Below are 26,457 nucleotides of genomic sequence, written 5' to 3'. Positions count from 1 at the left end.
AAGTATTTTTGGTCAGTAAGTTAAAAATGTTTCAAATTGAAATAAATATCAACATATTATGGACTTAAATGCAAAACTTGCACAAATTTTGCAAAATTCCTAAGGAGGTTTGCACTTACAGGTGAACATTTCCAGTGGGTTCATCTGCCCCCAGATAAGAGTTATGATTGTATTCTCTACTGCCCTCAGCAATACACCTTTGATGGAAAAAGTTTCAAAAGCACGATCTTAAAATAGACTGGCTTTAGAAAGTGAAAAGTACTGAAAAGATAGGACCAACTCCATTTGAGAGATCCCTATTCCTTTTTTTTTTTTTTTTATAAAGCTGATTTATTTATTTAGAGAGAGAGAGCACATGCACATACACAGGAGCAGGAGGTGGGCAGAGAGAATCCCAAGCAGGCTCTGTGCTCTCAGTGCAGAGCCCAACACAAACCGTGGGATCATGCCCTGAGCCAAAATCAAGAGTTGGATGCTCAACCAACTGAGCCACCCAGGCACCCCTCTTCTTCCTTTAATTAAAAAGCAAATTAACTCTCTCAAAAAGGAAGCAAAAGAAAGTAAGCTATCAACAGTGAGTTTTAATGGCACTACTTTTTTGCTTTTGGTTTCCTTTTCCAGAAGAGCCCTTTTTTAATCAATGTTAGTACTATTGTCTTTATTTTAGTTCTCATCTTAAGATCTAGAATTTACTGAGAACTTCTAATTCTAGGTCTCTAGATGGATTTTTATATTTACTCCTTTCAACAGTTCCATGAGACAGACATATTAAGTAATCTTGTAAGTGGCAGAGATTTGCCTCCATGTCTCCAAAGCCCATAGTTTGGTTGCATTGCCGTGTTGACTCCCATCGTTTTTTTCTCTCCTGGTTTAACCATCAAAGCACATTTACTGGGAAGTGGACATGTCAAAAGTGAAGGTATTCACATTCAGATAATATTGTGCTATTGTTTTCAAAGCGGTCCATGTTTCATGAGCCTGTAACAAAAGAAACTTTAAGTCATGATCTCTGAGTATGGAGAACACATGTTACATCAATTATTCAGGTAATCATATAGATAATCCTAAAAGATTGAGAGAAATAGAGTGGAAGAATAATACAAAAAAAGGTTTGGTGAACATACTTTTAGTGACCTATATTCTTCAATGCTTAAATGTTTTACAGTATTTCTGGGGCTACCGCATGAACCAGTGTGGCAGAGTCTTGTTACATTATAGTATCTGTCAGTTGATCACAGTGCTAGTCTACAATTATAGGCAGGAGTGTACTTGAAAATTTCAGTATTCCATAAAGAAGACACAGTCTACTTGCTTATGTAATATTTAATTTGCCAAATAAACAAATGTCTGGCTTTAATACCTCTAAATGATGCCTGTTGGAGAAAAACAGGCACAAAACTAGATGCATTATTCAAGCTGGTGGTTTTCATCAGCAAATGCTAACCAGAAATGAGCCATTCCTGGTAGACCAGTTAAAACTCAACTGTGCAGAGTAAGGATAGGACCAAGACCCCAGAAAAACAAGGACATTCAAATTTTTTATGACTTTATACAACCCTTTAGCCTGGTAATAGAGCTTGATACACATGTAAAGAGAAAAAGAACAAACAAATGAAGGGATTAATTAATTTGTTATACATTTTTGTTTGCTAAATTGCTAAATTTTAAGAGAGAAATCATGAATAATTGAAATCCTCAGACAATTCAACAATTTCATTTGGCCTGGAGTTTCAGTGTTTTTGTTTTTTTCCATCAAAAGAGTAAACATGGAATAAAACAGGCTAATGCACGTTTCTTCTTTATTTCTCTTGGAGTGAGACTTCCAAATGAGTAAAAAGTGTATGAAAGGCAAGCAAATGAAGGAATGACATTAAATGCTTGGATGATTATTAAAGGTTTGGAAAATAAGCTGCTGAACAACTAAAAGGGAACTAAATGTGACTGCGGTCCATTTATCCACCTACTCAAATATGCAATAATCTACTGAGATTTGACTGAGTAACAATCATTTTGATAGGTTCTGAGAAAAATGACCTTGATGGATAAGACATGACATGCACCTCACCTCTGTAGCCTAGGTAAGGGAGGTTGGGTGCACAAAGAAATAATTCCAGTGTGCCATTCACATGTGAACGGCATGCAATGGGGAGAAAAGAAAGAAGAATGTTACCAGGAAAGAAGGGAAAGCCTTCAGAAAGAAGGGGACATTTGATTTTAGTCTTGAAGGAAGAGGTGAAGTTTACTAGACAAAAGCCATTTTATGGGAAGGAAGGAGCAGTTACAGCTCAGGGCAGATAGAAAAAATCAGGGCTGATGGTGTGTTAATGCCTGCTGATGCAATGCCTATTTAACAAAATAGATGGTGGGAAGCCATTTGTTTCTAATGCAAATACCTTATCAGCCAGCGTGTTTCCCCACATATTTGGATTGCCATCTGGGTCCCAGTAATCCTGCAAATATATGTGTCTTTTGAGATGTAGAAACTGGTTTGCGGGGTCCTCCAACAAAAATGGTGCTCCCAACGCTCCTGTAATTTAAAGTCCAAGAGCACAGCATCTTTTAGGGCAATAGTTTACATCTCACTGTTTATCCTCTTAAAGAGACATAGCTGTGGCCTTTGGGAGTCTGGGTGCCTGACAAGGAGATCCCGAAAAAGCTATGCTTCGTGGGAGATGACTGCTCCTCAGCCTTTTGCCATGACTGCACTATCATCACCCTGTGTCCTAAATATAGTACAGCATGAAAGCCAGTGCCATGTGATGAACGGAAAAGACTTTTCGAACCTTCTTTACATGCATGGGAGCCCACAGATCTGAAGTCAAATTCCAGCTCTATCACTTTTTTAGACAAGTTTCTTTATTCCTCTAAGCTGTAGTTTTCTTGTATGTAAAGACATAGAATAATAACACAGTAACACAATAATATAGGATTGCCGTAAGGATTGGATATATTCATGACTGTAAACCACCTGGCTCAAGCTAGGCGGTCAACAATCTTTTATTCTTCCCTTCCAAGCCTTTTCTTTCAGTTTGAAGTAGACTGCTTCCAAATCTGGCACTGTGGTTTCAATTGTTAGTATTGATAGATCCATCACTGAATTGAAGAGGTTTGTATTTTAGATTCCTTTCCACTCCAGGATTAAGAGAAAAAAAAAAGATGACTGTTTTTAAAATCCAGACTCTTTTATATCTTGAAATTTTAACACTCTATATTGTGTTTTTATTCCCAAATAAAACACAATTGTGTTCAGAGTTCTAATTTGAATCCGTATAAAGGAAGAGCACACTGCCCACCTATTTGTGGTAACAATACAATCTGTTCATTGCTTGTGATAAAGAGTCATTTATTACAAATGTTACATTAGGTACTCTATAGCTTCATCATTAACAGGATTCTACCGTCCAGGATTACAGTGGACTATAAGATAAAAAACCTCCCCTCTGTAAGGGAGGGGAAGGAAGGGTCCAAGATTCAAAATAAAACAAGGAAACATAGGATTTGATTGCACTAAGGGAGTTTAGGAGAAGGCGGTGTTATTAAGCTTTGGGGCTCTGGGGCACAAGCAGACATTTTCATGATCAGGAAAATTGCTGAACCTCTTCCTTGAAGAAAAGATTAAATTTAGCAGGATGGGAGAAGGAGCAAGACTTTAAATTTTAAGCTAGAGGAATGATGTGAACAAAAATGTGTGGCACTGGGAATCTGTAAAATGGATGTCTGAAGACAGTGGTTAGGGGTGGCTAGGTTATTTGTGCGTGAATGTGTGTGTATGTATCAATGTATTTATATATGTATATACATATATATATATATACATATATATATGTATATATATATATATACACACACACAAATAATGATAGTTGACATTTATTAAGCATTGTGCTAAGTACTTTACCTGAATTACCTTATTTAATACAACAAACCTAAGAAGTAGCACTATCAATCATTTCATTTTGCCGACAAGGAAACTACATCACAGAAAACTTAAATAATATATTCATGGCTAGTAGGAAGGGGAGATGGAATTCTCCCTTTAAAGCCACTGTACAATATTATGACTGAGAAACAGGAATTCTTGGGGCCAAAGGAAAGTAATAATCATGATAATGATAAAATAGTAATAATAGTCTTATGCATTTATAGAAAAAAAGGAACCAATCATTACTTAAACATTCTGTATGATCTACTTTTCCAAGCTTGACCTGAGCACTAAGCAGGGTTCTAGTTATTAGTTCTATTACCTCTAGATTAATTTGTTAACCCACTAAGCTCTCGTTCTAAATGCCTACCTATTGAAAATGATGTGGATATTATGCATTGATCAGGCTGTCTGTAGGTGCAAAACACTACTAGTGATGGAAAATAGAAAAATGACTTAGACACAATTCTTTATTAACAGAAAGTTAACAATTTATGTTATTCAGTAATTTAAAAAGAAAAGATAAAAGTCAAATTTTTAGAAGATATTAGCAACAGATGATAGAAGTAATACTAGCCTGCTGGTAGGTAATCAAATTCAATACAATCAAACCAGCATGCCTGTGGAAGCCATCCTCCAAAATGTCCCCCAAAGATCACTGCCTTCTTGGTACTCATATCCTCTGTGGTCTTCTTTCATTTAGTAGAGTGGCCCTGTGTAACCACAGGATAGTGCAGAAGTGACTGTGTGTGATTTCTATGGCTAGCACATAAAAGATGTTATAGTTTCTGCCTTGTCCCATTCTTGAATCACTTGTTCTAATGGGAGACAGCTGCCATGTTGTGAGGACACTCAAACAGCCCTGAAGAGAGACCCATGTGTCAAGGAATTGAAGCCTCCCACCAACAGCCATACAAACGGAGCACCTGGGAACCTGATATTTTTGCTCCAGTCAAGCCTTCAGATCACAACAGTCCTCAGATCACAGTAGCCCTCACTGACATCTTTACTGTACCCTCATGAGAGATCCTGAGTCAGAATCACTGACTTAATCCATTCCCAAACTCCTGACCTTCAGAAAGTGTACAATAATAAATGTTTATTGTTTTAAGCTGCTATAGTTTGGGGAAAATAGTTATGTCATAGTAGATAACTAATACAGTGCTTTATAAGTGCCTACTGATGTCAAGATAAACTGCTGATCACCGGAGCTGAGACCCAGATGAAACAAGTGAGGCCACTAGGGCATAAAACAGAAGAAGAAACTTGCTCTCAAGCTCACAGATTTTGTGCCATAAGATCTCCACTTGCCTCATCCTAGTCTCTGCTCTGATCATCATTGCAGAGAAAGATAAACAAAGAATAACTCTGCCCCTAAGGAATTCACATTATATTCAGAGCTCATAAATAATTACAAGGAAACATATTGTGGCCAGACCAATTGAAGGGGGAATGATTAATTCTGATATTGGCATGGAGGCATCACAGAGAAATCGGTTTTGAGTTGGGCTTCAAAGGTTATGGAATGTTTCCACAGTTAGGAAGAAGGGAGTGGAAACAAAGCACATGTATTCCAGGCTGAAGAAGATTCAAGAGCCAAGGAACAGAGGAACAAAGAAGGCTCAGGTTTGGTGACCATCACTTTGCCAATGTGACTGCAGGGTAGGGTTGAGGTGTAGATGTGGTCAAAATGAACATTGGAAAGATAAGCCGGGGCCTGATTCTGAGGGATAATTACTCTCATACCAAGGAGTTTGGACTTTATTCTTCAAACAATTAACTATTATTTCTGAACAAGAAAATGATAGTATCACGTTTGCTTAAAAATTTTTTGTTTGATTGTGATAAAATATGCTAACAGAATAATTACCATTTTAACCATTTTTATTTGTACAATTCAGTGGCATCAACCACATTCACAATGTTCTAAAACCATCACCACTATCTCAAGAACTTTTTTATTCCCTCAAATAGAAACTCAGTATCCCTTAATAATTCTCATCACTCTCTCCTCCAGCCCCTGGCAACCATCATTAGCTTTCTGTCTCTATGAATTTGCTAATTGTAGGTACCTCATTGTAAGAGGAATCATGCACTATTTGTCCCTTTGTGTCTGATTTATCTCAGTTGAGTATCTTCAAGGTTTACATGTTGTAACATAGATCAGCATTTCATTCCTTTTCATTTTATTTATTTTTTTTATTTAATTTATTTTAATTTTTATTCATTTTGAGAGAGAGTGAGAGAGCATGGCTGAGCACAAGTGGGTGAGGGACAGAGAGAGAGGGAGAGAGAAAGAATCCTAAGCAGGCTCTGCACTGTCAGCACAGAGCCCAATGTGGGGCTCAAATTCATGAACTGTGAGATCATGACCTGAGCCGAAATCAAGAGCCAGATACTTAACTGACTGAGTCACCCAGGTGCCCCAGTTACTCATTCCTTTTTAAGACTGAATAATATTTTGTATGTATATGCCAACATTTTGCTTATCCATTCACAGATACTTTTGGAAACTCCTTTGTCAGTGTGAAAGGCAGATGGTAAAAGGAAGAGAGAGTGAGAGGAACAGGTTGGGGCCTCTTCTAATGGCCCAGAGGAGAGATAAGTGGGACCTGAATCAGGTGAGTGACACCATGGATGGGAAGACAGGACTGACTGGAACAGAGCAGGGAACTCATTCGTTTGGGCTCACTAGTGAGGACTGCCCAGCATTGAAGTTCTAGTTTTAACTGAGATGTGTTCATAGACCACTTCTCAGATTTCTCTTCATTCTCTTTGAAGAAAAGGTGTTACAGTATTAGACATTTAATGTGTTATTCTGTTAAAAAAAATGAGAGGGGGAAGTTTTCAAAATAGAGTATCTAGGCAAAGAAGATTCAATATCAATATCTAATAAATGTTTGTACATACATTAGGCTCAGGATATAATTTACAGCCAGATAAAGAAAATACAGTAACCACTTAAGATAGTGTTACTTGGAATCATCCAAAAGTAGAACCAATATCTGCACTATAATTGTCATGGTGTATTGTACAATTGCTAAGGGGAAAAAAATGTATTACATAAATCCTAGCAGAGAAGCATGGTTTAAAATATAAACCATAGCTATTTTAAGCTCTAATAATTCTGTCTTTTGAAAATCTTCTATCTTTTTGCTCATGGAAAATATTTCACTGATGCAATCTCCCCCTCATCCCCCGCCCTCGCCCCTGAACATTCAAAGCACCTATTTCAGCATTATGTGCCCAACAGGCATCCAATAAATATTAATTGGTGGTGATAATAACATCACCCAGGAGAGAGACAGAAAGTAGTATTTATTATCCTACTTTACAAATGAGAAAATTGACACACGGAGATGAAATGACTCACTCAAGGTCACATAGTAAGTCATTGGCAGGGCTGGAAATAAAATGCAAGTTATACAGAAGGGCATGCTATTATCCTCTCTGCTTGAGAAATTTCTCCTCCCTTTTTCATTCTGCCTGATCAACCTTGAAAGTTAGTGAGAGCAAGATCAGAGTTTGTGTTTGTAAGCCTATATAATACTGCTGGGGTTTGAAAACTGAACCCTGAGTTTTATTACTTTGTTGGTTTTTAATTTTTTTTAATTTAGGCAGTATCAGCCAGGTTAATGCCTTTTTTAAACTTTAAAATCATAAGCTATAAAAAAAATCTTCCTTTTTTTTCTTCACAACTCCCTACACACCCTCCTTCCTTTCATCCTGTATCATAGTAGTTTTAATAGGATCTGTGAAGCTTAGTTCTGCTATCTAAACATATCTTGAATATAGTCTGCAGAAAATTCTGTACAGTTCAAGTAAGGCAGCCATTTCAGAGTATGGAGATATTCGAGATCACAGCTCTTGCCACACAAGCCAAGAAGGATCGGAGATTGAGAGTCTTATCCTGGCCCTGCCAGTGATTTGTTGGGTCATTAGCTGGTTACTCCTGCCTTTCCATTTCCTGTTCTTTAAAAGGAGGCTGGATCAAGGGCGCCTGATCCTTGGCTCAGTTGGTTAGGCATCCGTCCAGCTCTCGATTTCGGCTCAGGTCATGATCTCATGGTTTGTGCTTTAGAAGCCCATGTGGGGCTCTGCGCTGACAGCGTGGAGACTGGTTGGGATTCTGTCTGTCTCTCTCTTTGCCCCTCCCCTGCTCGTATGTGTGCATACTTGCGCTTTCACTTTCTCTCTCTCAAAAATAAATAAATAAAAATTTTAAAAAAAGTATAATGAAGCTAGATCATATGAAGCTAACTAAGGTCTCTTCTAGCTCTAGTATTTTTAATTGGAATATATTCATAACAAATAGGTCATTAACTGAAAATTACTTTCTCTGCATAGTGTTAGGGCATCAAAAACATATAGAATATACTAAATGGGTACCGCTCCTACTACCATCAAGGAGTTCACATGCTGAGAAATTCAGCACTGAGATAGATAGAAATAAGTGAAGGAGAAGTCAGAATAGTCCTCGCCAATAATTAAAGCAATACAAATAAAAATGTATTCACATTATGCACAGAGAAGGGTGCCCATCGTGGGCTGCGGAGCAGTATGTTGGTAATGAAAACTGTACAATTGGAAATGGAATGATTCCCTATTTTGCTATCACCCAGGGAAGGTTGAAAAAGAGTCTTTAAATTTGATATTGGAGAAATAACTGAATAGTCTTTATACTGTGCGCCTGGCTGTGAAGATGATTCCTTGTACCTACGCAAGAAGAGGAACCTATACATGAAAAAAGACCAGAAAGCCTGATGTGAAATATAAGATATAGAATCAAAGGACAGAGTCTGATGGCAGAGTCCTATTTTCTTTCCTGTAGAAGAAACTCATTTAGAGTAACCTCAGCTCACCCTTCTCCCCTTTGTAGATAGACTCTGCCCCTCAGAAGGGGTGGTGCCCCATTTAACTGTCCAAAAGACATAACTTGGCATGTTCAGCTAGCTCTTCCTTCTTTCTCTTGAGAGTTAGCTGCCCTCAGAGATCATACTTTCTCTTCTGGTTCTGCAACCTGCAACTAGATATGAAATTTACCAAATTCTGGGGTCCAGTCATCAGGTCCTTTATATCTTATACTATGTTATGTCTTCCAAATTAGCCACTCTCAGGATTAAAGGGAATTGATTGCCTTCCATGATCATCTTTGGTTTATCTCTCCTCTTGATCAAATAAGCAGGCAAAGAAGGGAAGTGGAGAGTATAATGTGTCAGAAGGTGGTACAGAGAACCCAACATGTCTGTTGTCTCTGAGCCTCACTAAGAAACAGGGAAAAAAAGAAACAAACAGGGGCACCTGGGTGGCTCAGTTGGTTGAGCGTCCGACTTCCGCTCAGGTCATGATCTCATGGTTTGTGAGTTTGAGCCCCGTGTCAGGCTCTGTCTGTGCTGACAGCTCAGAGCCTGGAGCCTGTTTCAGATTCTGTGTCTCCCTCTCTCTCTGCCCCTCCCCTGCTCACACTCTGTGTCTCTCTCTCTCAAAAATAAATAAACATTAAAAAGAAAAGAAACAAACAAGCAAACAAATAAAAAAACCCCACCAAAAACAAAAACAGAGTAGACCAGCGCCCTCCAACCAGCAGGAACTTATCATCCCTGGAAAGGCAGGGCTGTGGATTCTGTGAATATTCATAAACAATTACAATGAGGGAAGGAATTCTTTGTCTGTGAATAAACATGGTGGAATTTAGTGGGGGCAGAAGACTCAACAATGTCTGACAAATCCACAGGATGGGCCACAGCTAGCTATTTCCCTTAAGGGCTGGGTGATACTGCTATTTGAAGTGTTACATGATGCCTGGTGCTGGAGATGGAGAATAAGCACTACAGTCCTGGCACAAGTTCAAAAATGCTCAGGTACCGGATGCTGAAAGCAAAGCACTTAGCATTCAGTATAAGCAATTAAAGAATTACATTTATTATTTACTATTTTTATTGGATTGAGTCCTAGTCTCATCCCTTAAAATGTTTGTCTTAAAAAAAGAAAGAAAGAAAGAAAGAAAGAAAGAAAGAAAGAAAGAAAGAAAGAAAGAAATGCCCAGGCACATAAATTAAGTATTAAAATAAAGTATAAATAGTCACTTGGAATTAAGTACAAAAGAGGATCAGGAGAAAAGGATATACAGACATCTTGGCCATATGGTAAAATTTTCAAAGATCTAAGCGTAGGAAAAATTTTCTAATTTTGTGAATAATTAAAATACTCATGTTTAGGTTCATATATTTAAAGTTGAATATTGAAAAAATGAATATTTAAAAAATAAAGTTGAATATTTTATTCTCTGTGTTAATAATTTTTGTTAGAAATTATGAAATAGTTATTTTTTGATTCCCACTCTAAATTTTGATCACTGACCCAAAAATTTATGGTGGAAAAGAGAAGAGTTGTATTTCATGTAATAGACTGTCACTTTGCTACAATTCAGATAAAAGTTAGAGAGAGAATGAGAGAGAAAAAATTTTTGGTTTGGGAGGAAAAATATGAAGAAGAAAAAGAAGGAGAAGGGAGAAATCAAGAAAAGAAATGAAAGGAAATAGAGACAAAAGAAGGGAGGTTATAAAAATGAAAGGTTCAAGAGGTGAAAAGTCGTAGAAAAAAGGAACAGGACAAATAGGGAAGTAAAAAGACAGAGGGCAAAAGAGTCAATGGAAATTAGTTAGAAAAAAAAAAAAAAGACACTGAACTTCAGGACTAGCTCTTAAATTCCATCATTTTACTAACCTGTTAAGGAAATGCTTTCATAAATGAACTTTTAACTTGGGAACTTCGGCTTTACTGATGTTACAATTGCTAGTGTGTTGACTTTGTTGCAAAGTAAATAGAAACTAGTATTACTTGAGTTTAAGCTCAGTCTGTTCTAACCTGCTCTGAACACATTAACATACACAAACATACATGCTCACATGCATGGCCATATAATTCCTGGGCTCATGTTTTGGACCTGGCAGATCTTTTATTTGCTTTTAATTTTGTGGACAGAGAAATTTTTAACTCACAAAAGGCAGCATTTAATATGATTCAATAGTAGCCCTTCTGGGTCATTGCCTGTGTGAATTGATGGGATTTCCAACTCTAGGGCCCTGACAAATGGTGCCACATGGACAGGAAAACAGATGGTTTTTCTGTAACAACCAGAGTGCTCAAAGAATCCAGTCACAGGCAATGATATTTTTCTCTAACTGAGTTATTTCCCAGTTTATTCTCACTACTCACTTTCTTGAGAGCATTGATCAACCTTAAGCCAAAGTGAGTAGATAAAATTAAGAGCAAATTCTTATAAAACAAACTAAAACTATATACAGAAAATAGACTCTCCAAGGAATGGGAGGGTAGGGAGGGCAGCTGGATGACTAAGAAGGGCCGTTCCTCGTTCCTTCTACGGATGGCACAAAGGAAGGCAAAAATGGAGCCACTGGAGTGTGGGGGTGGGGGGTGGGGTGGGGGGAGAGGGGCTGACTGGGTCAAAGGGAAGAATGTGAGCTTAAAAGCTCTTATCAGAAAAACCCAACCCAACCCAACCCAACCAACCAAACAAAAACCTTCAAGACAAACTGCTGTTGGTTGCTAGCCATGGAGTAAAAATAGGACCTGGATGTCTGCTAGAGAAACAGGCTAAAGGCAGTTTGCTTCTACTGCCTAAAACCAGAAGACATACTTGCACTTCATGTGAGCTTATCACAGGTTGACAATATGGGCAGCAAGAACCTCCAGCTTGTTTCACATACGGGTCAACCTCAGGAATGGCTTATTTACTCTGTGAAACACTTTCCACATATGCGTATTTTCCATATTTCTCCTTTGTGTGAAATGGGGCTGTTGGATTTTAACAAGTGCCCTCTTGAGGTGGAACATACTGAGTTAGGACTTCTCTTTACCCTCACTACAACTAGCCACAGCTGGAGAAAGCTTCCGGTTATATCTTAGTTGGCTCTATCTGTTCCCATAAAGTCACCCAGCTCCCTCACTCCAGGCCTGTTCTTGGAGAACCACTGGCCGCAACAGTGGATTTATTCCTCTTTTAGCAGGTGGGCTTCCTGTGTGCTCTGTTGCCTGTCCTATAGCTACATATCCCATATCTAGCAACAGGGCCAGAGGAGACAGTTTGTGTAGCAGAAAGAAGGGTTTTGTTCTCAGAAGACCTAGATGGAGGATTTGCGTGTGAATCCAGCATCACCATTGATGAACTGTGTAGTTTAGTCATGTAACTTCTCTAAGCCTAAATTCCCATTGTAGAAGGAAGATCGTAACACTTATTTTCAGAGTGATTATGAGAGTGGACTTAAGGTAACCTATGGAAGGCCCCTGCCACGGAATAAAGACTTCAGGTAGTAGTATTAATATTTGCTGCTTTTATTATAGGAGAAGGCAATTCTTGACCTAAATGCTGAAGAGAGGGTTTTTGTTTTGTTTTTTTGATCAAATCATGACACTTGGACTTCTAATTCTCTGACCAGGGAACCAGTTCCAATGTGCATAAATTACTATTTTAAGAAAGTCAATAAAATGATTTGAGGACTGTGCTCATGAATGTAATTACTTGGGGAAGCTTCTTCATCATTTTTAGCTTCAGCATTCCCATTTGGAAAATGGATAATGACATCTTTTCCCTATTGACTTCAAATTAAGTTCTAGACAAAAGCAATTTGTTGGACAACTAATCTGTAACAGAGAACACTTTTTTTTAAAATAATAAACACACACTTTTTTTAAGATGTTGTTTTCTTATGAGTAGAGGGCTCCAAGGAAGTGCAGATGAATAAGCTGCATTCTTAAATGAAAGATGGGAGGAGAGAGGGAAGAAGTGACTGAAGTTGATTCAAGCTACGATCTCCTACTTGAGAGCTGAATGATTTAGAAAATGTCAGTTAAACGAATTATTTGTGTAAGAAATGAATCTGGTCCCAAAGACTTATGTGTACTCAGCCTAGAGGTGGTAAAGTCTTCTTTCCTGAGATCTGAAGGGCTGAACCCAGCTCTGTCAACATTTCTCTCTCCTTGGTTTCTAATTCTCAACTTTTTTCACGAACTTTTGCCACATAATTTTATTTATTTATTTATTTATTTATTTATGAAATCAGTCAAACCAGTTGTCTTTCTGGGTAGACACATTCGTATCTCAGCTGGAGTTAAAGTGAATTCCAACTTGTTTCCTGAGAAAGTCTGTAAAAGTCATTTTGCAGGACCATTTTCCTTTTGCCAGATATTTTTGACCCTGCATGTTCATAGGTGAATGTTGACTAGCAGTAGTGCTTTTAGCCTTGCTCTAATCCACTGTCACCCACTTTAAAGCCAACTGCATGGATCAGCAGTCAAAGTAAAGCAGTACACTGATGGATTGTAACTAGCCCATGACTTCAATTTGCAGTGTGCTCCCGAAACACTCACTTAAACTGAGCCAGCCTCACTTTCTTCATCTGGAGAAGTGGGCTGTAACCACTATGATTATACATGCCTTGATGCTAATTGCCTAATAATAACTTGGCTAAAAATGTTTAAATCAGTTATTTAAACATGTCCCAAACATAAATATAACTCTGATGATTAAAACTCTTTATTAAAATTATTTATATGCTTAAGAATGAAAGGCTATTTATATACACATACATATATGTACACATATATCTAGAATCATATTCTAAGTATGATTCTAAGTACTTCTAAGTATGAATCATATTCTAAGTATGATTCTAAGTACTTCTAAGTATGAATCATATTCTAAGTATGATTCTAAGTACACATATACTTAGAATCACATTCTAAGTATATCCTTTTATCTGTGTGTGTATATGTGTGTGTATGTGTGTGTGCGCCTCAAGAAAAATATGTAAGTTTTTTTTGTGGGTCTTAAGTTTATCATAAAAGTAGAAATTTATTCTTATTTAAGCATTTCACCAAAAGTATTTGTAAGTTGTAAAGATTTAACTGCGAAAATAATTTATACCTTTGTAGGTATTTTCAGTTTTGGTTACAAGAAAAACAAATGACCTCTCAGTTCCATTCAGATATCAGCCACTGAATTATTGGGTCAATTTGGCAGCAAATCATCTGACCTTCAGTGCCTTCCTTGATCTGTCTTTAAAACACCACTTCTCTGAGCTACAGCTTGCTCTAAAGGTTAATGAATTCACACTCTCACAGTACCTTGAGGTCTCCACATAATGGTACCATGTAAGTATTACAGTTTCTAAAAGCCATTTAAAATTTTTCTTTGTTCAAGGACACAAGAGCATTTCTTTGGAAGCAGCACTTAAAAGGACTTCTTAGCATTAGTGACATGCTAATATGTTAATACATAACTAGGAACAGAATGATCACACAAAATTAACACTAAGATGTTCAAAACCATGGCATGACATGATAGTTTGGTTTTCCCAATGCTCTAGAATTGATCTGTGGATAAAACATATTTGTTCATTTCTTTAAAAAAAGTCGAAAGTGGTTATCTATCAGCATGATTTTGTAAAAGGCATGATAAATAAAAAAGAAATAGATTCTTACCTATAAGCAATGTTGAACACAGGGCTACTTGAAGCATCTTATATGCCATAATCCTGTTTTGGAAAGAAAAGATTTATTTATTTTAATTGAGACCCAGCAAAGCTGTAGGTCACACCGTCTACTTTCCAGGAGCGTGAAGCATTTGCTGCATACCTGGCAGCCTGTGGAGCTGACACAAGTCAGAGAGGCCGTTGCCTAAGATGTGGCTTATTTATATGACTCCTGCCTTTTTACCCTTTGGACTTTTTGGACTGACTTTTTACAAGCTGTTCTTATATGAGCCACGTATTTATTTACTAATTTTATCATCTGTACAGACTAATGTAATAAGATGTTAAAAAAAAAAGGTTGGAAAAACTGAATCACTCATACATTGCTGGTAGGAGCATAAAAGGGTACAGCCACTTTGGAAAACAATTCGGCAGTTGCTTATAATTCTGAGCATGCAATTACCATACAACCCAACAATTGTACTATTGGACATTTGTCTCTGAGAAGTGAAAACTTATGCTCATACAAAAACCTGGATAAGAATGTTCCATAGCAGCTTTATTGTAATAGGCAAGAACTGGAAACAACCCAGGTATCCTTCAAGAGCCGAACATTAAACATACTGAAGTATGTTTATGAGTTACTACTTAGCAATAGTGATACTGTAAACATTATTGATAGATACAACAGCCTAAAGGAATCTCAAGGGAATTATGATGAGTGGCCAGTCCCAAGTGGTCAAGTACTGCATGATTCCATGTATGTAACCTTGAAAAGATGAAATGGTAGAAATAAACACATTAGTAGTTGCAAGGGACTAGCTATGGAAGGGTGAGGTGGGTGTGGTTATAAAAGGGCAATATGAGAAGCCTCTATAGTGATAGAACTGGTTTGTATTTTGACTGTGGTAGACATGTGAACGTAAACATGTGCTAAAACTGCATAGAACTAAATACAGATATCTCATACACAGACACACCCATGACAACACTTAAAACTGGGGAAATCTGAACAGATCAGTAGATTACAGCAACATTAGTATCTTGGCTATGATATTGCACTGTAGTTTTGTAAGATGTTACCACTGGGGGAAACTGGGTGAAGGGCACACAAGATCTTCTTACAAGTGCGTGCGGTTCTATCTCAAAACAAAACATTTAAAGACAAAGGAATGTTTAACTGCATTATAAAATGTGTTTGTTTCCAACGAAACTACACAACGAATAAAACCAGGACATTTCTTTACTTTTTATTTTTTTAAGGCAATTACCCTTCTCTGTGGCATGATTAATAGCTAATTAAATAAACTCATCATTATGCAATTTATTCTTTTTTTTAATACAATTTATTCTTAAAAGCAAATCACGCATCTGTTAGCCAGTCTCATCAAAATTATGCAACCTGAAACGAGCAGATATAGAGACATAACAGTGGTAGAAAATAACTTTCTTGTCTATCTTTGAATAGTAAAGAGTGTTTAGAGACCTGGATCTACCTAGTGCAGTTATGCCTCTAATTACTGATGGAAGCCTTGCAAAGACAGATGTTTGGGAATCGGCACAGTAAAATCTTGGCAGCCTATCCCATGTATCCATCTATGTGTCCAGCAGTTGCTCATTTCTGTGATTCTTCCTTGTCTTTTATTTGATGGAGAGGTATAAATGTGTAATTATGGGATGGACTAGAAAAATCTCAAGAAAATCAAAAGAAAATACTTTTTGTAATGAGAAGCACACACAATCAAAGGAGAAATTCATCTTCCTCTCTTTTCTTCCCTTCATCATTCTTCAACTTTTGAACCTAAAGTCAGGCTTGCCTGGTGTGGGGCTGTAGGCACGGCTGTCTCCCATCTCTTTCACTCTTTCATTCTCGTCTCACAGAATGGCTCATTAGTTGGTGATTTGGGTTGTGATATAGAATGCAAATATGAAATAATAATAGTCATTCTGTGAATTAAAAAATATTTTTAATGTTTATTTTTGAGAGAGCGAGAGACAAAGTGTAAGCAGGGGAGGGGCAGAGATAGAGGGAGACACAGAATCTGAAGAAAGCTCCGGGCTCTGAGCTGTCAGCACAGAGCCTGACGTGGGGCTCAAAGCCATAGTCCACGAGATCATGACCTGAGCCAGAGTCAGACACTTAACCGACTGAGGCACCCAGGTGCCTCTCTGTGAATTTTCTATATGTTGTCTCATTTAATTCTCATGGCAACTCAATGGCGAAGATATTATTATCATTTTATAGATGAGTAAGCTGAGGCTCAGAGAGATTTCATAACTTGTCCAAGGAGCATGTCAAGGTGAAACTTTGTAGCAGAAGAAGAGCGACCGCTGTGCTGAGAGGCACAGCCAGTGAGATGAAAGGGATTAGGTGAATGTGACCCCAATTTGGTCCACAGGTAAAGGTGGCCTTGGCAACTCAATTCCGCAGGGGTGGTGTATGTATAATCCAAGATCCTTTATGGGCCAAAAATTGTTGTCCTTCCTGGTGAATGAAGCCTTCCTTCTCTGATTCCCCAAATCGAATCTGGCTTCTCTTTCTCATATCTGCATACCTTTGGCACTTAGGCCCTGTCTCCCTGTATTATGTATGGTTTCATATGTACATTTCAGTGTTCCCAAGTGTATTACAAGCTTTCTGAAGGCTGGTTCTGCATCTTACTCCTATTTGTATGCTTTCAATGCCTAGCAGCATGCTTACCATGTAACAGCCCTCAATAAACACAATTAATCTCATGGAATCAGCTGATTCATATTAAACTGAACTACATAAAGTTGAATCAGTACTTTCCTGTACTGGTCTATCAGCATTACAGCCTTATCCTACTGGCTACAAAATCCAAGTATAATGTAGCAGCTTTGTTTTTATATTAGGGCTTGGGTTTTAAACAGTGTTTCCCAGAGCTTGTCTCTTCTTATGATCTCTAAGAGAAAAAAAGTTGGAGGCATGAAAATTGGCAATATTTAATTATAAAGACATAGAAATGCTCTTTGAAATAAAATTGGAATATCTACCTTTGAAAAATACAAAGATCAAGTGGCATGGATTAATGAAGCTCATCAAGGAAGTCTGTTTACAACTTTGATGCCTTGTACTTAGAAATTATTACTTTAATATGATATGATGGACCTTGGTAAGCTCCCATGGTCTCTTTCATATCAATGAAATATAAATGTTAAAAAAATGAGAGATCAGATCTAATATTATAAAAACAATTTACAGAAGAAAAAAGAAAAGAAAGAAAACTTTATTCTACCAAGAAGCAAGCTGAATTTAGTTACTGCTCTGTCATCCCAGCAATGCAATCAGACCCAATAAACTGCAAAGGTCTGGAAAATGCAATGTTCATTTAGAAAATTCTGATAAGAAGTGATGAAGGGCATGGTGCAGCCGGGCATGATTTAATGACATCATCAGCATCAGTAAAAGATGAAGAGTCAGCCAACATGTTGGAGGAGAGGATACTAGCCCTTATAAACATTGTACTAAACTTTCAACTGCATTCGACCTATTGAAAATAAGCTGGTGACAGTATTTATTTATTTATTTATTTATTTATTTAGAGGGCGCATGCGCACACACATGCAAGCAGGAAGGGACAGAGAGAGAGAGGAAGAGAGAGAATCTGAAGCAGACTCCATGCCCAGTGTGAGTCTCACGACCGTGAGATCATTACCTGAGTCAAAATCAAGAGTGGGAAGCTTAACTGAGCCACACAGGTGCTACAATATAGCACTATTTTTATGCAGTTACTTGAGATTTTTGCAGAATTGCTATGTGGGAAAAAAATTTGACCGTAACACGTGGTAAAGAAGTCAGTTTTCTACTGATTTGACCACAGATGGGTTTGTTGTCCTTGACAGCTTAAGAGAGAGTGTAACATGCCATCATTATCAGGTTGAACCTCAATTTACGAGTGCACTTTCTCTCCTAGGACTGATGGAATATCCCATCACCCCTGGGGTAGTGACTATTTAGGCAGAGAATGACACAGCAACTACATTCCAAGAAGGAGTAAGGGTTTCCATAAAGTCTTGTGCTACATGCAGAAAGTAGCTCTTTAATGAAGCTCAACATGACTCAGTTGCTATAAGGCAGAAACTACTTTTAAACTACTTCATAGAATATTGTTTTGCCTTGAAAGCTAGAGCTTTTGGTTTTATTATTATCTCAATTTGTGAATAAAATAAAGCCTTGCTGAGAGCACACAGAATATGGTCTCATCTCTCCTTATCCTGTCCCCTACACTTAAGTACATTGTCCTCCCTCTTACCATCATGACTATTGAGCCCTTAGGGCTTCCGTCACCAGGTCGTGGGAGAATGTACTTATCATATGTTAACAGTAGGAGCTGGATTAACTTGGAGAAATTAGCTAAAATGTTGGAGAAACACGTTCTGTTTTTGTATTCATTTTTAGTGTGACCATTGCAGGTTTAAAAACTTGCTACCACTTGAGACACCTTAGGTTTAATGTGGCTTGGAAATGTAGCTTGAAGACTTATATAATAGACTTCTCTTTTACTAGATGTAGTAAAACTGATCCTATCTGGTTTGAGGTGAAAGGGTCTTCCAATTATATGGGGGCTTATTATCATCTTGAGATCTAGGCCATTTGTATTACCCAGGCTTCTCTTCTGCTCCCTCTTTCCCATTTATTTGCTAATTGAAACATCCACCAAGGAGTGGTATATACAGACAGACCATGAGGAGTTTATAGACTTATCCTTCAGGTATTATTCATTCATTCAACAACTATTTTAGTGGGTACTTCATATGTTCTAGGCACTTTTCAAAATCTATTTTAAGCACATTTCATAAACATTGTTCCCAGTACTAGAGTTACAAAGCTATATCAACCATTTTATTAATTTTTTTAAAATTTTTTAAAATTTATTTACTTTTGAGGGAAAGAGAGACAGAGTGTGAGCAGGGGAGGGACAGAGAGAGAAAGGGATACAGAGTCCGAAGCAGGCTCCAGGCTCTGAGCTGTCAGCTGTCATGGGGCTCGAAATCACACACTGTGAGATCATGACCTGAGCTGAAGTCAGACGCTTAACCGACTGAGCCACTCAGACGCCCCTCAACCATTGTTTCTTGTGTGGGAGAAGACAACTTCAGGGGAAGTTTCCAGTGAGATGAGTTGCAGTTTTCCATGAAGACAAATTTAATTGTGGGAGAAGAAAAATTCCAGGAAAGGAAAGAGCATGGCTAAAGATCATGAGGCTTGAGTGGAGAGGATGCATTAATCAGTCACATTTGAGGCTATCACAATAGCATTCGTGAATAGTGTACTGGCCTTCTCTAAAAATTCTCTGTATTATTGATGTTTAATAATTTCTATTGGTTATCACTATAGACAAATCAGAGTAATTGAAAGATATGCCATTAATACAAATGTATACAGTCTGGCAGTTTAAAGATGTCAATCTGTTTTATGATATGGTGTTGGAATCACAGACCTCTTGATGAAGCTTTGAGGTAATGCATGCCAAGGCATTTTCCTCATTATACACTGAATAATTGATAGTTGACAATATGTGACATTTATTGAACATCTGCAATTCACTAGCTAGTTTACAGAGCACAGAATCATCAAGGGACCCTGCCCAATCAGCTCACTATCAAAACTCAGTCTGTCACTTGCAAAGTCTTCCATGCTTCACTAAACTAAAAGCAAAGAAAGCATTTCTAGGGACTCACCGCAGAAGTGAGTGGGGCCGTATTTTCTCTACAGGTAGCTCTGTGGGCATTATTATTAGTTCCACAGGGAAGCAGTCTTTTCCCATGGTTCTGGTAATCTCAAAAGATAAATTTGATGACCTAGTATAGATTTGAAGTAGCCTGTTCTATCATGATCATGATGCTTTCATGATGCTTTTTCTGCTATAACCTACAGTTGAGCTCTCAGCAGTGTGACTTTCTCAGGCTTAAAATCTAAGTGCATGTGTTTTAGTCTGGTACATATAAAAACAACATTGGTGTAGCATCAAGAGATTTAAAGTATTGCTCGAAATTCTTGCTTCCTTGGGGAAAAAGGAGGGGACTTAAGATAAAGGAGAGGAATATGGAAAATAAAAATGAAAGACCATGGGTATGTAGGGGGACTAGGGAGAGTAAACTGAGAATTTTGTGTTCTGGGTTGGATGTGGCAAGAGAGTCAAAAGAGGCTGGATAAGAATGGCAGAAATGGCATCCCATTGATTGTTTTTGGGTTGCTGTGTTAGTTTGCTAGGGCCACCAGGGCAAATACCACAGATTGGGTGGCTTAAACAATAAGAATTTCCCACTGTCCTGGAGACTAGAAATCCAAGATGAGGGTGTTGGCAGTTTTGGTTTCCCGAGGCCTCTCTTTTGGGTTGTTTACTGCTGCCCTTCTGCTGCCTCTTCACAAGGACATCCCTCTGTGCATGCATACATTCCCCGTATCTCCGTATGTCCTAATTCCTCTTCTTATAAATACAGTAGTCAGCTCAGATGAGAGCACTAACAGCCGCATTTGAACTTAATTATCCCTTCAAAGACCATATCTTCAAATTCAGTCGCATTCTGAAGTATGGGTGTGTGTGTGTGAGGGGGAGGGCTGTTAAAGATTCAACATATGAATTTGGGAGGGACACAATTCAGCCACTAACAAGTAGCAAAGAGAAAAACCCTTCAAATGTGTGTAGTTCTGCTTCTTCTAATCCTTGTTTCTGCTTAAGGAATAGGAGTGTTTGGAAGGTCAGTAGAAGATATCCGAGGGAGGAAAAGAGGCTCCATGAGGATTTATCAGCTGGTGATGTCTTTCCTTGGCGAGACTGCCTTTCTCTCTTGGATGGAGGAAAGTTCTGAGCAAGATAAGGACCTCTCCTCTATACTCCCTCTCTCCATCTCCACTGAGCCAGTTTCCATCCTGGGAAATTCCAATATTGTTAAATGATTTGCATCTCTGGCTCATGTGTTGAGGCCAATGTAAAATGTTAGTTCTCCTTCCTACTGACAGTGACCAACAAATTGATGGATTCATTTTTTTTTTTTTTTCTCATGGAAGGAAGATCTATCAGGGCAGGTATGTATGGGCAAGAGTGACTTGGCAGAAGGGAGCTTGACAGGAGGACTTCTCTACTGCAGCAACATTGGTTTCATTTTTAGGAGTCTATTCAGATAGAATTCACAAATTTCTCATGAGCCCAAAAACTAGATTATTTGGTTTATTCCAGGTTACATAGTAGACATTAAATGTATTATTATGGTCTTTTTTTCTTTGTTATCCATTTTCTCAAGGAAACCTGAGACTATTATCTTTTGAAACTAGAAAATCAAGCTTAGTGCATGTTTTCAAGGCTCTTGAAATTCTGATTATCCTCATACAGAGGGTTCTTATGAGGAATAGACATTTAACTTTAAAAAAAATTTTTTTTAACGTTTATTTATTTTTGAGACAGAGAGAGACAGAGCATGAACGGGGGAGGGTCAGAGAGAGGGAGACACAGAATCCAAAACAGGTTCCAGGCTCCGAGCTGTCAGTACAGAGCCTGACGCGGGGCTCGAACTCACGGACTGCGAGATCATGACCTGAGCCCAAGTTGGCCGCTCAACCGACTGAGCCACCCAGGCGCCCCGACATTTAACTTTTAATAGAGGTGTAATGGTTCCTGAATCTCAGTCTCTTTTGATGCCCCTGTCCTCTTTATGTTAGAGAAATGCTATATTCTCCACAATCACCATCAGACTTTCTGCTCAGGATGGATACTCTTTGGGTTATTCTAGATGAACATTTATTTATTTATTTATTTATTTATTTATTTATATTTTTATTTTAATGTTTATTTATTTTTGAGAGAGGGACAGAGTGTAAGTGGGGGAGTGGCAGGACAGAGGAAGACACAGAATCCGAAGCAGGCTCCAGGCTCTGAGCTGTCAGCATAGAGCCCAACACGGGACTTGAACTCGTGAACTGTGAGATCATGACCTGAGCCGAAGTTGGACACCCAACCAACTGAGCCACCCAGCGCCCCTCTAGATGAGAGTTTAATGCTAGAAAGAAGAGAACTTTAGGTGGGGGCAAGAATGGAGGGGTAGTCCTAAAAAGGAAGATGAGAAAAAGAATAGACTACAAACCCAGAAACAATAAGCAGCATTAGGATTCAGCCCAAGATAATTAAACAAAGATATTTCATGTTCTGATTGAGATATAGTTACAAAAATGAGACCACGATAGAGATTGGGGGTATGTTTCTGTACCAGGAGAAGGTGAAACACAAAAGAAACGGTAGATATATGACCAACTATATAGTATTCTATCATGCACCCAGTTCTCTTGAGAAATAGTTCTGAACTCCTAAATTGATAAAATAATGGGAAGAAAATTAGTAAATCCAGTCAGGTCTAATGAACCTGGTTGCCTGAACTCCTTAGCATATGATGACATGCCCCTTTCTAGGGAAAAGTCCTGCTAGTGGGACGTTGATAATAATAATTATGAATATTAGTTATTCATCCCCTCTGGTATTTATGGGGAATTTTATTTAGAAGAGTTAGATACAGGAGGAAAGGAGACATCACTATGGAGTGGTGATATCCACTCTAAATACCACTGTTCAGTGGTGAGAGGCTACGTAGTTATGGGGGTCCCTTAAAAGATGGAGTGATTAGCTTTGTCAGGAAATGATGGTCTGAATAAGGCAACAACCAAATTTACCAATTCAGTGGCTACTGGTCACAGGGTAGAGAGTGTTTCTTCTAGGAATGGAGAGGGACAAGTGGGAGAATGAAGGAGGAAGAGATTGCCCTCAAAAGAAAGACTGAGAGAAATGTGTTACAGAGACTAATACAAAGTCAGGAGGCTACTGTGGAAAAGACTCAGGCTCTAAAGGAACAATTCACCTCCAACCTCCCTGTGCCACACCAAAACTGAATGATTTGGTTGAAAAATGTATGGAATTTGGAAGCCTGAATGATGTGGATTCTCAATCCCCATATGCACATTTTACATCAAAGCCTGTTGGCATTTTTTGTTGATTAGTTGTTTTCCAACAGCATTATACATTATCACTCACCAGACCCAGGAGGATACTCCATCATTTACCACACCACCAGGATAAGGTCTAAGAGCAAGCCGTCTACTCTGGACACTGTTCAGTCCCCATCCAAGGTAGAAACATATAGCAAATGCCTCTGAGCCAGAAGAGTGGGATAACATCAGTGTTTCAACATGGAACCTTGCAAGTAGTTTCTTCTCCCTTCAGCTCACAGTAATTTTCCACCACACCCTATTATTTCTTCCAGCAGGATTCATGAAATGAAAGTCTTTATGCCTCGTTGAAGAAATTTCAGGCTACGAATAAAAAGAAGGTGGAGCGTTGAGCCGATGGTGGAAGATCCCTGACATCACATCACAGGCTCATTTCTTTTACATGTTGGATTTTTTATTCCTTTATTGTTATATTGCATTTATGGTGCAATGAAGATAATTCACACTCAGCAATAAAATGAAACCAAAAACTATTTTAAAAGTGTTGTGTGGCTTTGGTTATAGACAAAACCGTGCCTGCTCTAAAAAAATTTTTTTACAAGATTCTTGGAGCTTACCTCAAATAATAGACTTGTGGCAATTTGATATAGGAGGGGTATGGTAATAGTAAAAAAAAAAAAAAGAATATATATATATATGGGGAACCTGGGTGGTTCAGTGTGTTGAGTGTCCAACTTTGGCTCAGATCATGATCTCATGGTTGGTGAGTTTGAGCCCCACATGGGGCTTGCTGATGTCAGCCTGTCAGCACAGAGCCCTCTTCAAATCCTCTGTTCCCCTCCTTCTGCTCCTCCCCTGCTTGCGTTCTCACAATATCTATATATATCTATATATATATATCTATATATCTATATCTATATCTATATCTATATCTATATCTATATATCTCCCAATATATATACATATATATGTAGTCAGCAAATTTTACATTAGAAACAAAAGTTTATTTGAGTGTCTAAAACATATCAGGCATCCTCTGGATGTTGTTGTGTTATGATATAAAGGAAAGACAATGCAATTATGTGCAAGAAAGATCCCTAGACTGAAAATTGAAAATTGTCGGAGAATATCTAGGACAATCTGTTCCATTTCAAAGGTCTGCAGTTTGAGTTAGCTAAGTAATTTTAAGAGGTTGTTTTTTTTCCCCCAGAGGAGGAAAAATGTGCTTACCTCTTTCTTTGAATTGCCAGTTATTCATTGCACGTCTGTAAGTACTATGAGCAAAGGTCAAGGTACGAGCCTTCCTTACATGTGTGAGGTTTTTTCCACCTTTGAACTTTTAAAAAGGCTTTTATTACGGAGTGCCCCAAAGATCAAAGTGTCTTGTTTCATTACTTTGCATTCTAATAACATGCTAAACTGGGCTATTTGCAATGGTTTTTAAAGGGGTTTTGTTGAAAGAAAATGGAACCAGCATGAGAGGAATCTGGATGCATTATCTTCCTTTCATTTTCTATGAATGAATCGCAGAAAATACAAATACAGAAAATGCTGTCTGGTCTTCTCAGGTCAAGGCTGGTGTATAATAATTTTCGGCAGCCTATTGAGTGGATATATAGCCTCAAATCAGAAATTAGATATTAGTATCTAAATGGAATTTTTGTACAGAAAGTTTTCTTTGCAGATTTTTGTTTTCTGGTCAGTCTTGACAATATTAACTTATATCCACAAAATGTACACTTCCCATTACGGTTACCTATGTGTGTATCTTTCTTTCCTGATACCTCTAACTGGCTTCTTCTGTTCCCATGGGTTCCTCAGCCTCTGATTTCAGAGGCATGCAATACTCAATAAGTTCACTAATATTTTCCATAACACAAAACTATATTTTATTGGAAAATGACAACCTGTTGGTAGCTAACTCCACCGAAGAACAGAAAAACCGTGTGTGTGTGTGTGTGTGTGTGTGTGTGTTTATTTTTTTTAGGGAAACCACATATTTATTTAAAGCATATTAACAGTTCTCTGCTAGGATATGCTAAATCTTTTTATTTTATTTTATTATAAGTTTTTTTAATGTTTATTTATTTTTGAGAGAGAGAGACAGAGAGAGACAGAGAGCAAGCAGGGGAGGGGCAGAGAGAGAGAGAAGGTGAGAGAGGATCCTAAGCAGGTTCTGTGCTGTCAGCCTGATGACCATGAGATCATGACCTGAGCTAAAATCATGAGTTGGAGGCTTAACCCACTGAGCCACTAAGGGCCCCTAATTCTACAGCTTAATGTGACAACAATGAACTCACTGTCTTCTGCCTTCCAGACTGGTCATTTTTTGTGACTTGCCCATACTATTAATGGCAATGTCATTTCTGAGGACTTCAAGCTTACACACATGGAGCAACTTTTGCTCTCTCTTTCTTTTCTACCTCCCTCAGACCCTTGAAGAACTAAATGAAGCCACCCACACTTGTATTTCCCCCCTGCTTTTACTATTACCTGTTGATTCCATTTAGAAATACCTACACCAAGTTTTCCTAATCAAGACTTTTTATGTGCACCTCTTTCTCTCCATTGGCACCACTCCAGTCCTCATCTCCATTGTCTCCTCTCCACTTTACTGCAAGTCTTCTGAAGATGACCTTTCCTGCCAAATAAGCCAGCAGATCATCCAGTGTATCTCTTTCCCCTTAGCAGCAAGACTCCCCTGCTCAAGAATCTATTCCTCACTTTCTATTGCAATGCTATTCCAACTGCACTCCCTGCTTCTGGTCTTGAGCCCCCCTAGTCTAGTATTCACATGCATCCAGAGTGATCTTTACGAAGCATGAATTTATTCATGGGATTCCATTCAAGACCTAACCCTGGCTTCCCACTCCTTATGGGATACATTCCAAATTCTTCAGCATAGCATTCAGGGATTTGCCTGCCTCAACTTGCACCCCCACCCCTCTGCCCCACTTTGCTTGCCACACTCTAGACACGATGAGCTACTTACTGAATGTCCACGCAGGTTCAACTCAGCACTCCACCTAGAATGTCAGTCCTGACTCTGTCCACCTGGCACATGTAGCCTCATCTTTCAAGTGCCA

At 38.3% G+C, this 26,457-nt stretch overlaps 1 protein-coding gene across 1 annotated transcript; it reads right to left on the bottom strand.

Annotated features, from left to right (window-relative positions):
• Window positions 1-774: 774 nt before the first annotated feature.
• CC2H3orf85 (chromosome C2 C3orf85 homolog) lies at window positions 775-24,629 on the bottom strand. The gene is made up of 3 exons (XM_042954345.1): window positions 24,602-24,629; window positions 2,394-2,527; window positions 775-978 (listed from the first exon to the last, which is right to left on the bottom strand). Exons 1-3 carry the CDS (start codon window positions 24,627-24,629, stop codon window positions 889-891), a joined length of 252 nt encoding a protein of 83 aa, XP_042810279.1. The 3' UTR covers window positions 775-888.
• Between the last annotated feature and the right edge of the window lie 1,828 nt (window positions 24,630-26,457).

The sequence above is a fragment of the Panthera leo genome, chromosome C2 (genome assembly GCF_018350215.1).
Source record: "Panthera leo isolate Ple1 chromosome C2, P.leo_Ple1_pat1.1, whole genome shotgun sequence".
NCBI lineage: Eukaryota > Metazoa > Chordata > Mammalia > Carnivora > Felidae > Panthera > Panthera leo.
This window is presented reverse-complemented; position numbering and strand designations above follow the sequence as displayed.

Coding starts and splice junctions, on each gene's coding strand:
- CC2H3orf85 (XM_042954345.1), bottom strand. CDS start 24,629: ATGAATAACTGGCAATTCAAAGAAAGAG. Junction 2,528..24,601: donor CTGGCAATTCAAAGAAAGAG/GTAAGCACATTT, acceptor TTTAAATTACAG/GAGCGTTGGGAGCACCATTT. Junction 979..2,393: donor GAAACACGCTGGCTGATAAG/GTATTTGCATTA, acceptor CTTTTGTTACAG/GCTCATGAAACATGGACCGC.